This window comes from Dasypus novemcinctus, chromosome 19 (assembly GCF_030445035.2).
Source record: "Dasypus novemcinctus isolate mDasNov1 chromosome 19, mDasNov1.1.hap2, whole genome shotgun sequence".
Taxonomy (NCBI): domain Eukaryota; kingdom Metazoa; phylum Chordata; class Mammalia; order Cingulata; family Dasypodidae; genus Dasypus; species Dasypus novemcinctus.
In genome coordinates this window covers 27159690-27175416 of record NC_080691.1, presented here as the reverse complement: position 1 = coordinate 27175416, position 15727 = coordinate 27159690, and the positions used below count along the sequence as shown (strand labels likewise).

The 15727-nt window shown below is 44.4% G+C and overlaps 1 protein-coding gene across 1 annotated transcript in view; it reads left to right on the top strand.

Moving 5' to 3' along the window:
* KSR2 (kinase suppressor of ras 2) overlaps nucleotides 1–15727 on the top strand; it is a 418689-nt gene that overhangs the window by 86568 nt on the left and 316394 nt on the right. The window contains exons 2-3 of the mRNA XM_058281429.1: nucleotides 10924–11064; nucleotides 13221–13371. Of these exons, the coding sequence (XP_058137412.1) occupies nucleotides 10924–11064; nucleotides 13221–13371 (292 nt within the window). The remainder of the gene's footprint in view (nucleotides 1–10923; nucleotides 11065–13220; nucleotides 13372–15727) is intronic.

The following is a 15727-nucleotide window of genomic DNA, read 5'->3' as shown; positions in this document are numbered from 1 at the left end:
ATTTCAGAACCCTATTGAAGGACATAAGTATATGTGTCAAGGAAGCACAACCTACTCCCATCCGAATAAATCTAAATAGACCAACTCTGAAACTCATACTAATCAGAATGTCAAATGCCAAAGACAAAGAGAATTCTGAGAGCAGCAAAAGAAAAGCAATGCATAACATATAAAGGATACCCAATAAGATTAAGTGCTGATTTCTCATCAGAAACCATGGAGACAAGAAGGCAGTGGTATGATATATTTAAGATACTACAAGAGAAGAACTGCCAACCAAGAATTTTATATCTGGCAAGATTACCTTTCAAAAATGAGGGTAAGATTAGAATATTCACAGATAAGAAGAAACAGAGTTTATAACAAAAAGACCAACTTTGCAGGAAATACTAAAGGGAGTGTTACAGCCTGAAAAGAAAGGACAGGAAAAAGAGTCTTGGAAGAGAGTCTAAAAATGATGACTGTATCAGTAACTGAAAGTGTCAAAAGAGTGGTGAAAATAAAATGACAGATAAAACACAAAGATAAAAATGGATGAAATAAAAAATGCCTTTATAGCAATAACATTGAGTGTTAATGGATTAAACTCCCCAATGAAAAGACACAGACTGGTGGGATGGCTAAGAAAATATGAGCCATCTGTATGATTTCTGCAAGAGACACACCTTAGATCCAAAGGTATCAATAGATTTAAAGTAAAAGGATGGAAAAAGATATTCCATGCATGCTGTAACTAAAACAAACAAACACAAAAAAACTTTGGGTAGCTATACTTATATCAGATGATATAGACTTTAGAAGCAAAACTGTTACTAAGGACAAGGAAGGACATTACATATTAATAAAAGGAATGATTCACCAGCAAGAAATAACAATCGTAAATGTATATGCATCTATACATTGCCCCAAGGTACATGAGGTGAACACTGGCAAAACTGAAAGGAGAAATAGACATCCCTACAATAATAGTTGGAGACTTCAATACACCATTCTCAGCATTGGATAGAACATCTGGGCGGAGGATCAGTAAAGAAACAGAAAATTGAATAATATAATAAACAAACATAATCAACATATACAGAACATTGCATCCCCAAAACAGCAGAATATATATTCTTTTCAAGTGCTCATGGATCTTTTTCTAGGATAGACCATATGTTGTATCACAAAGCAGAGCTCAATAAATTCAACAAAATAAAAATTGTATAAAACACTTTCTCTGATCATAATGGAATAAAGTTGGAAATCAACAAGCAACAGAAAAAGGGAAAATTCACACATATATGGAGATTAAACAACACACTCTTAATCAATGGATCAAAGAGAAATTTCAAGAGAAATTAAAAAATATCTCAAGATGAATGACAATGAGAACACGACATATCAGAACTTACGGGATGCAGCAAAGGCAGTGTTGAGAGGAAAATTTATAGCCCTTAATGCTCACATTAAAAAAGAAGAGGGAAACGGACTTGGCCCAGTGGTTAGGGCATCCGTCTACCACATGGGAGGTCCGCGGTTCAAACCCCGGGCCTCCTTGACTCGTGTGGAGCTGGCCCATGCGCAGTGCTGATGTGCGCAAGGAGTGCCCTGCCACGCAGGGGTGTCCCCCGCATAGGGGATCCCCACGCACAAGGAGTGCACCCGTAAGGAGAGCCGCCCAGTGTGAAAGAAAAGTGCAGCCTGCCCAGGAATGGCGCCGCCCACACTTCCCGTGCCGCTGACGACAACAGAAGCGGACAAAGAAACAAGATGCAGCAAATAGACATGGAGAACAGACAACTGGGGGAGGGGGGGAATTAAATAAATAAATAAATCTTTAAAAAAAAAAAAGAGCTAAAATCAATGACTTAACTACACGGCTGGAGGAACCAGAAAAGAACAGCAAACTAACCCCAAAGTAAGTAAAAGGGATGAAATAACAAAGATCTGAGCAGAAATAAATGAAATTGAGAACAAAAACAACAATAGAGAGAATTAACAAAACCAAAAGTTGGTTCTTTGAGAAGATTAACAAAATTGACAACTCTTTAGCTAAACTAAGAAAAAAAGAGAGAAGATGCAAATAAATGAAATAAAAAATGAAAACAGGAACATTGCTACTGACCCCACAGAAATAAGAGGGATCATAAGAGGACACTATGAAAAAATTTATGCCAAAAAAACTAGACATTGTTGACAAAACGGAAGAAGTCCTAGAAATATACAAACAGCCTGCACTGTCCCTAGAAGAAGTAGAAGACATCAACAAAGCAATCACAAGTAAAGAGACTGGAACAGTCATCAAACAGCTCCCCAAAATGAGAAGTCCAGAACCAGATGGTTTTACAGGTGGGTTCTACCAAGCACTGAAAGAAGATTTAATACCAATCTTACTCAAGCTCTTATAAAAATTTGAACAAGAAGGAATGCTACCAAACTCATTCAATGAAGCTAATATCACCCTAATACCAAAGCCAGTTAATGATATTGCTAAAAAAGAAAATTACAGACTCATTTCTCTAATGAATACAGATGCAAAAATCCTCAGTAAAATACTTGCTAATTGAGTCCAACAACACACTAAAAGAATTATTCATTCTGACCAAGTGGGTTTTATACCAGGCATGCAAGTGTGCTTCAACACAAGAAAATCAATCAGCATAATACACCACATTAATAAATCAAAGAATAAAAATCACATGATCTCATTGATTGACACAGAAAAGCCATTTTATAAAAGACAGCATCCTTTCTTGATATAAATACTACAAAAGATAGGAATTGAAGGAAACTTTATCAACATGATAAAGGCCATATATTTTTGAAAAACCCACAGCTATCAGTACTCAATGGTGAGAAACTGAAAGCTTTTCCGTTGAGATCAGGGACAAGACAAGGATGCCCATTGTCACCACTGTTGTTCAATATAGTGCTAGAGGTTCTAGCTAGAGCAATCAGGCAAGAAAAAGAAATAAAAGACATTCAAATTGGAAAGGAAAAAGTAAAACTTTCACTATTCGCAGATGATATGATCCTATATCTAGAAAGTCCCAAAAAATCTACAACAAAGCTAGAGCTAATAAACCATTTCCTTAGAATGTCAGGATACAAGATCAATTTGCAAAAAGCAGTGGTGTTTCCATACAATTGTAATGCGCAATGTGAGGAGGAAGTCAGGAAGAAAATTCCATTTACAATAGCAACTCAAAGAATCAAATATTTAGGAATAAACTTAACCAGCATGTAAAGCACTTGTATTTAGAAAACTGTAATGCATTGCTAAAAGAAATTTTTAAAAGACCTAAATGATTGGAAGAACATTCCATGCTCATGGATTGGAAGACTAAATATCATTAAGATGTCAATTCTACCCAAAGTGATATAAAGAGTCAATGAAATCCCAATAAAAATTCTACCAGCATTTTTGAAACAAATGGAAGATATATTTATCAAATTTATCTGGATGGTTAGAGGACCTGAATAGCCAGGAACATCTTGAAAAGGAAAAGTGAAGTTGAAGGACTCTCACATCTGGACTTTAAATTATATTACCTACCTACAGTGATAAAAACAACATGATACTGGCATTAAAATAGACACATAGACCAATGGAACAGAATTGATGGTTCAGAAACAGACTCTCACATCTATGGCCAAGTGATTTTTTTTTTTTTAAGATTTATTTATTTATTTAATCCCCCGCCCCCGTTGTCTGTTCTCGGTGTCTATTTGCTGCGTCTTGTTTGTTTGTCCCCTTCTGTTGTCATCAGAGGCACGGGAAGTGTGGGCGGCGCCATTCCTGGGCAGGCTGTACTTTCTTTTGCGCTGGGCGGCTCTCCTTACAGGGCGCACTCCTTGCGCGTGGGGCTCCCCTACGCGGGGGACACCCCTGCGTGGCAGGGCACTCCTTGCGCGCATCAGCACTGCGCATGGGCCAGCTCCACACGGGTCGAGGAGGCCCCGGGTTTGAACCGCGGACCTCCCATGTGGTAGACGGAAGCCCTAACCACTGGTCCAAGTCCGTTTCCCGGCCAAGTGATTTTTGACAAGCCTGTCAAACCCACCCAGCTGGGACAGAACAGTCTCTTCAACAAATGGTGCTGGGAGAACTGGATATCCATAGCCTAAAGAAGGAAAGAAGACTCCTATCTCACATCTTAAACAAAAATTAACTCAAAATGGATCAAAGCCCTAAATATAAAAGCAAGTAACATAAAGCTCCTAGAAGAAAATATAGGGAAACATCTTCAAGATCTGGTGGTATGTGGTGGATTATTAAGCCTTACATCAAAAGCAAGCGCAATGAAAGAAAACATGGATAAATGGGGCCTCAAACTTAAACACTTCTGTGATTCAAAGGACTTCATCAAGAAGGTGAAAAGCCAGCCCACTCAATGGGAAAATATATTTGGAAACCACATATCCAATAAGGGTTTGATTTCCATTATAAAGGGATCATAGGGAAGCGGATGTGGGTTAAGTGATAGGGCCTCTGCCTACCATATGGGACGACCCAGGTTTGATCCCTGGGCCCTCCTGTTGAAAAAGAGAAGAGAAAGCATGCCAGAGTGGTGAGTCAGTACCTGCTTGGACAGCTGAGTGCCCGTGTGACGAGCCAAGTGCTCGTGCGGTGAGCCAGTGCCTGTGTAGGTGAGCCAGTGCCTGCATGGCGAGCCGAGTGCCCACCCAGTGAGCCAGTGCTCACATAAGTGAGTCACACAGCAAGATGATGATGCAACAAAAAAGAGACAAAGGGGAGAGTCAAGGTGAAGTGCAGCAAAGACCAGGAACTGAGGTGGTGCAATTGACAGGGACCTCTCTTCACATTAGAGTTCCCCAGGACTGAATCCCGGTGAATCCTAGAGGAGAAAAATGAGAGGAGAAGACAAAAGAGAAATAGATACAGAGGATCACACAGTGAATGGACACAGCAAAAACAGCAGGGTGGGTGGGAGGGGAAAATAAAAAAATAAAGTAAAAAAAGAAGAGATCATACAGCTCAACAATAAAAGAGCGAGCAATTCAATTAAATAAAAAATGGGCAAATGACTTAAATAGGCATTTCTCTAAAGAGGAAATACAAATGGCTGAAAAGCACAAGAAAAAGTGTACCATATCACTACCTATTAGGGAAATGCAAATCAAAATGACAATTAGATATCATCTAACACCACTTAGAATGGCCATTACTAAAATAACAGGTAACAAGTGCTGGAGAGGATGTGGAGAAATAGGAACACTCCTTCACTGATAGTGGGATTGTGAAATGGTGCAGCCTCTGTGGAAGACAGTTTGGCGGTTCCTCAGGAAGCTAAATATAGAACTGCCGTATTATCCAGCAATTCTACTAGGAATATATCCAGAAGAACTGAAAACTGTAACACAACAGACATCTGCACACCAATGTTCATAGCAGTGTTATTCACAATTGCCAAAAGATGGAAACAACTCAAGTGTCCAGCAACCAATGAATGGACAAACAAAATGTATTCTATACATATGATGGAATACTATGCTGCAGTAGAAATGAAATGCACAGAAAAAATGAAATTGGGACATATATGATAACATGGATGAATCTTGAAGACATACTAAGCGAAGAAAGCCACACACAAAAAATTCATGGTCTCGTGACATGAACAAAATATGAAGAATAAACACAAGGAGTTAAAACCTAGAGTATATGTTATTAGGAGAGAAGAGGAAGGTTGAGAGGAACTATTGAGGCTTAATGTATGTAGAAGTTTAATTAACTTGATTGTAAAAGTGTGGAAATGGATAGAGTTGATGGTAACACATTCTAGTGAGTAGCAGCTAGGTTATAAATGGGATTGGGGCCAAAAAGGGTAGTCTGGGGAAGTAAATGTCAATTGAAAGAAAGCTAAAGAATAATCCAGGGACTGAATAACACAGTGAACCCAGAGATGGATGAGAATTGTGGTTAAGGATACAAATGCAAGAATGTCCTTCTGTTGAGCCAGAGCAGATGTACATCACTATTGCAGGGTGGTGGGAATGTGGAGAAGCGTGGGAGAATTACAACCGGTGTGACCTATAGACTGTGGTTAACAGCAATACTATAATATTCTTGCATCAATGCCAAAGAGGTACTGTGTTGATAATGGAGGTGTATGGAAAAAGTGCCAGATGTACACTATGGACCATGGTTGGGGGTAATAGTCTGATGATATTATCTCATAATCTGTAACAAAGTTTCCACCATGGTGTGGTGTGTTGGTAAAGGGGTGTTTTATGGGAATTCTACATGTGTGCATGATTGTTTTATAAGTCACAACCTCTGTAATAAAAATATATATTTTTAAAATACAGCGGGTGTATATACAAATGTAAGATAGGGAATATAATTAGTAATATTTTGATGATGCTCTTGCATAGTTTGTAACAAATGTTTCACAACAATGCAAGGTGTTAGTGGAGGGGGTGATGTGTGAGACCATTGTATAATGTTATGCATGTTTGTTTTGTAAGTTCACAATCTTTACTACACACTTTTGTTTATGCAGGCTCATGTAAGAATGATATAATTCAATAAAAATATATTTAGAAAAAATATATTTAGAAAAAAAAGAGAGTGAGCAAAGAGGAAACCACAGTGCCTTTTTTTAAAATGAGGTTGAACCTAGGACCTCGTACATGAGAAGCAGGCGCCCAACTGCTGAGTTACATCTGCTCCTCAATGAGAGCTGTTTGTCTGTTTTTAAGAGGTACTGGGATCTGAACCCAGGACCTTGTACATAGGAAGCAGGTGCTCAACCCCTTGAGCAACATCAGCTCCCCCACAGCGCCTCTTATGACCTGATCTCTGAAGCTGCCCATTGTCATTAATCCAGCCCATGCTTGAGGGGGTAGGGGATCAGGCTCTATTTCGTAAGGAATGCATATTTTAAAACTATCAGATCCTTTCCCTGCTGGCCAGTTTTATGAGAAATTAATTTTCTTGGCTTTTTAGGAGGAGGTGTGATTGAGGATAGCATTTTTAACTTGTTGGAGCTCTCTCATGTGTTTTCATGTAATGTTATATTCTATTCATGAACTACTGTGATTAGTAATTGAAGAAAATGTGGCATTGGTGTGGAGAAAGTGGCCGTGGTGGCTGCTGGGGGTAGGGGGTGGGAGGAAGAGATGAGATGTGGGGGCGTTTTCGGTACTTGGAGTTGTCCTGGGTGGTGCTGCAGGGACAGTTACTGGACATTGTATGTCCTCCTATAGTCCACACTATGGACTGTGGGAGAGTGTGGGCTATGGTGTGGACCACTGACCATGAGGTGCAGCGGTGCTCAGAGATGTATTCACCAAGTGCAATGAATGTCTCATGATGATGGAGGAGGTTGTTGTTATGGGGGGAGGAGTGGGGTGAAGGGGGTGGGGGTATATGGGGACCTCATATTTTTTTAGTGTAATGTCAAAAAATAAAAAAATAAAAATACAGTGACTCGTATGGAGCTGGCCCCTGTGCAGTGCTGATGCGCACAAGGAGTGCCGTGCCACGCAGGGGTGTCCCCTGCGTAGGGGAGCCCCACGAGCAAGGAGTGCGCCCTGTAAGGAGAGCCGCCCAGTGCGAAAAAAGTGCAGCCTGCCCAGGAATGGTGCCGCCCACACGGAGAGCTGACACAGCAAGATGACGCAACAAAAAGAAACACAGATTCCCGTGCCACTGACAACAACAGAGGCGGGGAAAGAAGACGCAGCAAATAGGCACAGAGAGTAGACAACTGGGGTGGGGGGGGCGGAGAGAAATAAATAAATAAATCTTAAAAAAAAAATACGGTGACTTGCTTTCTGAGATCTCCTGGTTCCTGTTGTTCTCCCCTACCTTTATCTAGACCTTCTCTATTTTGTCCTATTTTTTCTCAATTTTGCTAATGTATTTGGTGAAACCTCTCCTAGTGTCATCTGTTTGCTGGTTTGGGGCTCTCCTGTCCCCCAATCAGTAAGATGCCCCATTTCCCACTCTGCTTCCTCCCGCAGAGGACCTGATGCCATGCAGATGTTACACCTGGCACTGCGTGATCCATACCTACTTGTACTGGGGAGTTTCCCAGGGCATAATTTGTCACCTAGTTTTATTGTAAATATAGTCCATGGATTCTGGTTTTGCTGTCCTTTTGTGTCAATTTTTATGGGTAGGAATTCAGGGAGATTTAAAAACGATCCTTCCACCACTGCCATCTTCTAAGAATCCAGCTGGTCTTCCCACTTTGGGTAAGAAGGTCACTAAAAGAAATAGTTTTCTTTTTTTTAAAAAATTTTAAAAAGGTTTATTTATTCCCACCTCCTTGTTACTTGTGCTCACTCTCTGTCATTGTGTGCTTGTCTTTCTTTCAGGAGGCACTGGGAACCGACCCTGGGACTTCCCGTGTGGAAGGGAGGCTCCTAATTGCTTGAGCCACCTCTGCTCCCTCCTTTGTTTTGTCTCTCATTATATTTTCCTCCTTGAGTCTCTTGTTGCATCATATTGTTGCGTCAGCTCACTGTCTTGCTTATCTTCTTTAAGAGGCACCGGGAACCAAACCCAGGACCTCCCATGTGGTAGGCAGGAGCTCAATTGCTTGAACCACATCCACGTCCCTCCTTTCTTCTTGCTGCTCTAAAGCAGCCGTGCAAGTGTATTGATAAATGGCAGGTCATACCTGGCCTCAGAGGCAGGGCCGCCTCAGGGAGTGGTGGGGACGGAAGAGAATTAAGAGCAAACACCCCATTGAAAGCCATGCTCTCCATTCTGGAACGTGGGCCAGGTCTTTGGAGAGGCCAGGATGTAAGAATTTTATGTGGAATATTCTTATTTTTCAACGTTGACAGTGAATTCCAATCCACAAGTACTGTGTGCACCTCTGTGGCCTTCGGTCATGGCCTCTGGCCTCCTCAGCCCAGATCTCTTGGCTCATTCCTCCCCACTGCTGCGCCTGTAGGACCTGCAGTCATATCTCCGTCCTCACCTGAATGCCAAAGGCTAGTACTCTCTCGCCACACGGCAGGAACCCCATAAATATTGGGTGGATCAAGCAGAGTTGAACCTTGCGTAGGTCAGTGGCCAGGTGTGGCAGACGAAATAATAGTTTCCCCAATACTACCTCCTTCTCCCCCAAACCTGTGACTGTTTTGACTTATGTGGCAAAAGGAACTTTGCAGGTGTGATTACATTAAGGATCTGCAGCTTGGAAGATGAATCTGGGCTATCCGGGTGGGTCCCATATGATCACAGAGGCCCTGGAAAAGGGAGGCAAGGGATCCCCTTCATAGCAGGAGATGCGACAGAAGAGGTCAGAGTGATGGCAAGAAAGGGGGTCCCAAGCCAGGGGAGACAGATCGTCTCTAGAAGCTGGAAGAGGCAAGGAAACAGATTATTCCCTAGAACATCTAGAAAGAATGGCCCTGCTGAGATCTTGAGTTAGACTTCTGACCTCCATCCCTGCCAGTTAATAAATTAGTGTTTCAAGCCACTAAGTGTGGGAGACTTTGTTACAGCGGCGATAGGAGACTCATACTGCAGGGATGTTGAGTCCCCCCAGGAGGGTCCAGGGGCTGCCCTGTAACTTCCCTGTGGGGGATTCTACAGTCTGACCACCCAGGGAAGGGTGGGGTGGGTGGGTGCTGTCAGCCTCCCCTGAGCCAAAATGCTGAGCGCCAAGGAGGGAAGTCCCCAAAGGAAAACGGAGCTGTTCTTTTCAAAAGGAGGAGGAGTGGAGGCTGGCCAGGCTGAGGGCACACGCGCCACGGCCGCCCTCAGTTCCTTCTCAGAAGCGCGTGAGCCTGAAATCCCAGGACTGTCTCCGTAATCGACGTTGGTTGACAGTGCTTTGAAATGCCAAAGGCGTTTCGCCTCCCTAAGGGTTTTATTTTTGTTTCACTTTAGTCAATATATTTTAAAGTACAAAAATAGTAGACTTTGGGCAACTATTGAAATAATGCAAAAAAAAAAAAATGTAAAGAGACATCTAATCATTTTTCTCACCCATTCTGTAGAGTCTCCCCACTCCTGGATGTGGGTTCTTCCACATGTACCCCCTTTCTTCTCTTGGTCTTGTTAGTTTTTATACAACCAGCAGCACAAAACCTTTCTTTTCTCGAGCCATGGGCAGCCTTCCAGAAGCACAGGTCCAGGTCCTCATTTTAAGTGTTTCTGAATTTGCAAATACATAATGCTTTCATATGACTTAAGCTTCAAATGGCACAGACAGGTTTAACAGTACAGTGGTTCTCTCCCCCCTGCTCCCTCCCTCCCAATTTCCTTCCCCAGAGGACTGGGAATCCTTCAAGCTCTGTGTTTACAAACATGTGCATGCCAGCATTTTACACATGGGGGGGAGAATATTTATTTTTGTCACCCTATCCTAGAGACATGTCTTTATCGGTACATACGTATGTCCTCATTTTGTTTAACAGCTGTATAGCGCCCCTCTGTGTGGATGGCGTGTCATCTGTGCAGTGTCTCCTACTGCTGGACACTCAGAGTGCTTGCAGTGTTTTGCTGTTGCAAATGAAAGTGTCAGAAATGTCCTTCTAAGTGGGTATAGCTCAGTGGTTGAGCACCTGCTTCCCATGTACAAGGTCCCGGGTTCAATCCCCAGTACCTCCTAAAAAAAAAAAAAGAAATATCCTTTTACGCAAATCATTTTGCAGGTGTGCGAGGATGTCTGTAGGATGAATTCTGAGAGGGGGAATTGCTGGGTCAAAGTGTACATGCAGGTCCAAGGTCAAATGTAGACGGGCCTCCACCAAAGCGAAACGAGCGCTTGAGCCTGCCCCTTGGCCCACGTCTTCAACATAGGGGCAAAGCTGGGTGGGAAACTGGGTGTCCTTGCGGTTGAAAGACCTTTCCATTCGGAGCCGGGTGGGGTTGGGGGGGTGGAGAGGAGGAGATCCCGGCCTCCTGGTGGCAGCGCCTCTGAGCTGTGTCCCCTCCTGTCTGTGTCTCCGCAGAGCAAGCTGGTGAAGTACTTCAGCCGACAGCTGTCCTGTAAGAAGAAGGTGGCTCTGCAGGAGCGCAACGCCGAGCTGGACGGCTTCCCCCAGCTCCGGCACTGGTTCCGCATCGTCGACGTGCGCAAGGAAGTCCTGGAGGTGACGGGAGGCGGCCCCCACCCCCGCCCCTCCGGCCAGCAGCCACCCACCCTCTGCCGCCCTGGCACAGCCCCTGGCGGATCACAGACCCTCACATATATTTTGGGTGGGGGCTCCCCGGGCTCTCCGAGGGGGTGGTTGGGGGTGTGAGTCTAGAGCGGTCCCTCCCTCTGCCAGCTCTGCATTTAGGAGCTCAACTATCCTGGGCAAACCACTTTGCCCACGTGCTGTCCAAGCAGACCTTTCTACTCAAATGGACAACTTTGTGTCTGTGCAGCCAATATTGGGCTGTTGACCGTTTGGAATGTGGCTAGTGTATGTAGCCGAGGAGATGAATTTTTAATTGTATTTCATTTTAATGAACGTGGCCAAATACTACCCTATGGGACACAGTCTTTGGGTGCTAGTTTTTCCATCTTTTCGATGGGGGGAATGGTTATCACCCCTTCTTAAGTCGCTGGCATGATAAAATGACATGGTCTATGTAAAGCGTTCAGCTCGTGGGCTGGCACCCAATTGGTGTCAGCTTATTGTTGTGACTGTTGTTGTTATTGTCGTTTGTACTGTCATTGAAAACTTTGGAAGTAACAGCTTTTCCAATGGCAAAACTAAGCCATTAAAAGAAAACCCACAGAAAGCAGTTAAAACAGTGCTCAGTCCATTTCAGCTTTTATTATTATTTCATCAAACAAAAGCACATCTGCTCTTTTGGCTCAGGTTAAGGCTTTCTCCAGGTTTTGATGTCATCAAAATTACTGCATTTATGGTATTTGTGTGTGTGTGTGTGAGTCTAAACTTCAGTGTAAACTGAATTTCATTTTTGGGTAATTCATTGGATTAAAATGCACCACTGAGTCCTGCATCAGAGAAGGGACTTCCTTTATACTGTGCACTGTCCCCGGTAAATGTGACCCACTTTGCACCTCCAGGTCCTGACCCAGCACTCTTTTAAGAGTGGGGCTTATTGGCAACATGTTCCTATTTAAGAACAATTCAGTACTTTTATTTCTCTGTCCCCTGCCCTAGGGAGTGGGTCCAAACTGGGAAGTGACTGGTTGGGCTTCAGCTTTTGCCCTGCAGCTCTCTTTTGGGGGATAGAATTTTGTGCTTGGTGCAGTTTTCTTTTCTGGGTGTCAATTTAATGTGGATTCCGTATTTTGTTGTAATACACAGATGGGGCCACAAGAGGGCAGAGGCACTCCACAATCTTGCCATCCTTAGCTATTTGGGTGACCTGCTTAAACAAGAATATTTGTAAAAATGGTTTGAAAACGAAGTGCCATAAAGCGAAGGCTTTTATGTGTACATATATAGTTATAGTTATAGACACATAAATATAGAGGTCCATATGATGGGGTGTAGGAGACACGCTTGGGGAAAGGTTGGGCGTGGGGGCCTTTGCTGGCGGCAGTGAAGGGACGTCTGCCCGACACGTATGCCTGGCATCCTTCCTTTCCTGCTCCCAGCTTATTACCTTTCCACCCCACTACCCTCCAGCCTTACCACTTGGCCTGAGAATGCTCACTTTGGGCCGCTTAGGCTTAATCACATTTCTGCTTCCCTTATCAGCCCTGAGCCGCCCACAGGTTCCAGCCCCTTTCGCCTTAGGGCTTCTGAGACCCACTGTGAGCCCTTGAACCTGTGGCCGGGGAAGAGGGAGCAGAGCGGAGAACAGCCGTCAGGAGCCCTGCGCTGTCCTGTTTGCTGTGCTCTGAGTTCACCCTGGGATCTTGGGCAAGTCCCTGCCGATCTGAAAATGCTCAGAGCTGAGCGAGAGGCACCAAGGACCCTTTCAAGATGAATAAAATGGGGGCTCTTCTCTGAAGGAGCTTGGAAGCTGGATGGGGAGCCAGATCCTTAGCTTGAACAATTTATGGGTTTCTATGTGCTGAGCCTATGTGCCACCTCTTGACCCCCATTTTACAGATGAGTAAAGTGAGGCTCAGAGAGGTCAAGTGACTTGCCCAAGGTCATCTGGCTAATGTGTGGCAAAACCGGATAGCAAACCCAGGCAGCTTGACCCAAGTCCCAGCCCCAAGAGCCACGCAAAGCCGCCAGCTGCACGGTGCCCCTTGGGCACCACTAGAGGGCAGCGTAGAGGCTCGGCGGGGCTCCCTGTGGTCTAGCTAAGCTTCCTCCTCCCGTCCCTCCCGCAGGAAATCAGCCCTGGCCAGCTGAGTCTGGAGGACCTCCTGGAGATGACGGACGAGCAGGTGTGTGAGACCGTGGAGAAGTACGGAGCCAACCGAGAGGAGTGTGCCCGCCTCAACGCCTCCCTCTCCTGCCTCAGGAACGTCCACACGTCAGGTCAGCAGCCCGGGGGTGACAGGCGTGTGGCCCCAGCAAACCCGGGCCACAGTGGACATGGGGCTCTGTCCTAAGGACTCCTGTGCCTGCTTCTCCAGGCCCGGATGAGCCCGGGAAAGAGGGACGGGGCAGGGGAGGTGCCAGAAGGGTCAGCGCCTGGGAACGCTCGCCCAGGGCCTTTTTACCTTAGACTGTTGGGAGTGTCTTTGTAATTTGAGTCGACGTCTACCTGCTAATTTTTCAACATAAATTATATATATATCTTTTTGTAAAAGAAATCAGAAAATAGATAAAAATAAAATAATCACCCCAAATCCCATCTGACAGGGACCTGCTGCTGTCATTTTGGTATAATTTTTGGTATAATTCCTCCAGGCAGATGGTTATGTGTAAGCTTTCAAAAATGAATCAGGAACATACATACATACATACATACCATTTTGAAACCTGTTTGTTTCTGTCTAAGAAAATAACCTCTGAGGCTTGTTTGGGGTTCATTATGTTGTCATCTCTCTGCTATCTTTGCAATTAATTGGTAAACGTCTGAATGTCCAATATCACCCTCCTGGGGCATCCTCCTTCCCTTCAGCCTTGGGACTTTTCTACGTTATCTGGGACTTTTTCAGCACTAAGGCATCAGTTCTGCAAGTGCGACCGTTACTGGTCCACCAGTGTGGTTGTTCCCGTTCCTGCCACACGGGGTCGCTGTTGAACAACAGTCTGGCACACTCACCGAAAGCAGGTGGAAGCTTATCCACAGATTTCCTTGCTTGATTCAATATGCAACATTCAACAAGTATTTATTGAGTATTGACTATGTGCCAGCAGTTCTGCGAATACAGTAGGGAAAAACACAGAACATATTTGAAATTCCTCACATTGCCATGGCTAAGAGGGTCCTCTCCAGTGTCTCAGGAGAATCAAAAACTGTTCCAAGACAACTTCCTCTCTCTACCTACCAGAGGCAGCCCCAAGTTTTCTTTCCTTTGACAAATCACACCATATTACGTTGTTATACTCTAAGTATCTCCCTAGGTCAATAAATGTATTTCTTCCTCTTTTATTTTATTTTTATTTTTAAAAAGATTTATTTATTTATTTTTCCCCCCTTCCCCCCTCCCCCTCCACCCCAGTTGTCTGTTCTCTGTGTCTATTTGCTGCGTCTTCTTTGTCCGCTTCTGTTGTCATCAGCAGCACTGGAATCTGTGTTTCTTTTCATTGCATCATCTCGTTGTGTCAGCTGTGTGGGTGGTGCCATTCTTAGGCAGGCTGCACTTTCTTTTCATGCTGGGCAGCTCTCCTTATGGGGCGCACTTCTTGTGCATGGGGCTCCCCTACGCGGGGACACCCCTGTGTGGCAGGGCATTCCTTGCGCGCATCAGCACTGTGCATGGGCCAGCTGCACACGGGTCAAGGAGGCCTGGGGTTTGAACCGCGGACCTCCCATGTGGTAGACAGACGCCCTAACCACTGGGCCAAGTCTTCCGCCTCCTCCTCACTTTTAATGCCTGCGCAGTGCCACCATTTATTCAACCAGTCTCCTATTTTTGGAAATTTAGGTTGTCTCCATGTTTTCCTACAATAAGCAGCATGGCAGTGAGCTCCTTGCACATGATCTTTGTGCACATCTGTGGCTGTTCCTTTAGGATGAATTCATAGGAGTGAGGTTTCTGCACCCAAGAGTTTGTATATTTTAAGGCTTGAACATTACCATATTCCCCATCCAGAAAGTTTGTACCAATATGTTCACCCCATCTTCCAACAATGCATGAGTACTTCTGAGTAGGTTCTTAATTGTTTTTTAGAGCTGTATCTTCTTATCAGAGTCTAGTGACTCTCATCAGTTGTTAACGAACTTGGCAGTGGCTTTAAAATTGGAGCTGGATTCTAGTGCTGCCAGAGAGAGGTATTTACATCAGCCCTCCAGGGGGCATCTCATCTGATTTTTTCAAACCTCCTTTCACAGAAACCCACTGCAACAAGTGTTGTTTATATTGCACCCCCGCCCCCCAACATATACACACGTTATTGAAATGGAAATTTTAAGAAACAACACTCTGCCTTACTATGTGATGAAATCAGATACTTAAAGTTCTTTCCTAGTTTGTTCTGTTTCCCAAGTGCTGGTTGTGATTTGCAAAATACGTTTCCTACCTCATTTAGGGGTTGGGAGCCACAGTTTGAACAAAAACAACTACCACGGATCCAATTAATCCTCCTTCCTCCATCCAGGCTCCTTCCCAGCTTCCCCGGTAGCCACGTTCAGCCTCAGACGCTGGCGGTAGTTGGCGGCGGCCTCGGGAGCAGTGACTGAGGGCTCCGCTTTCGCGTGACAACACTCCGTGCCGAGGTCAGC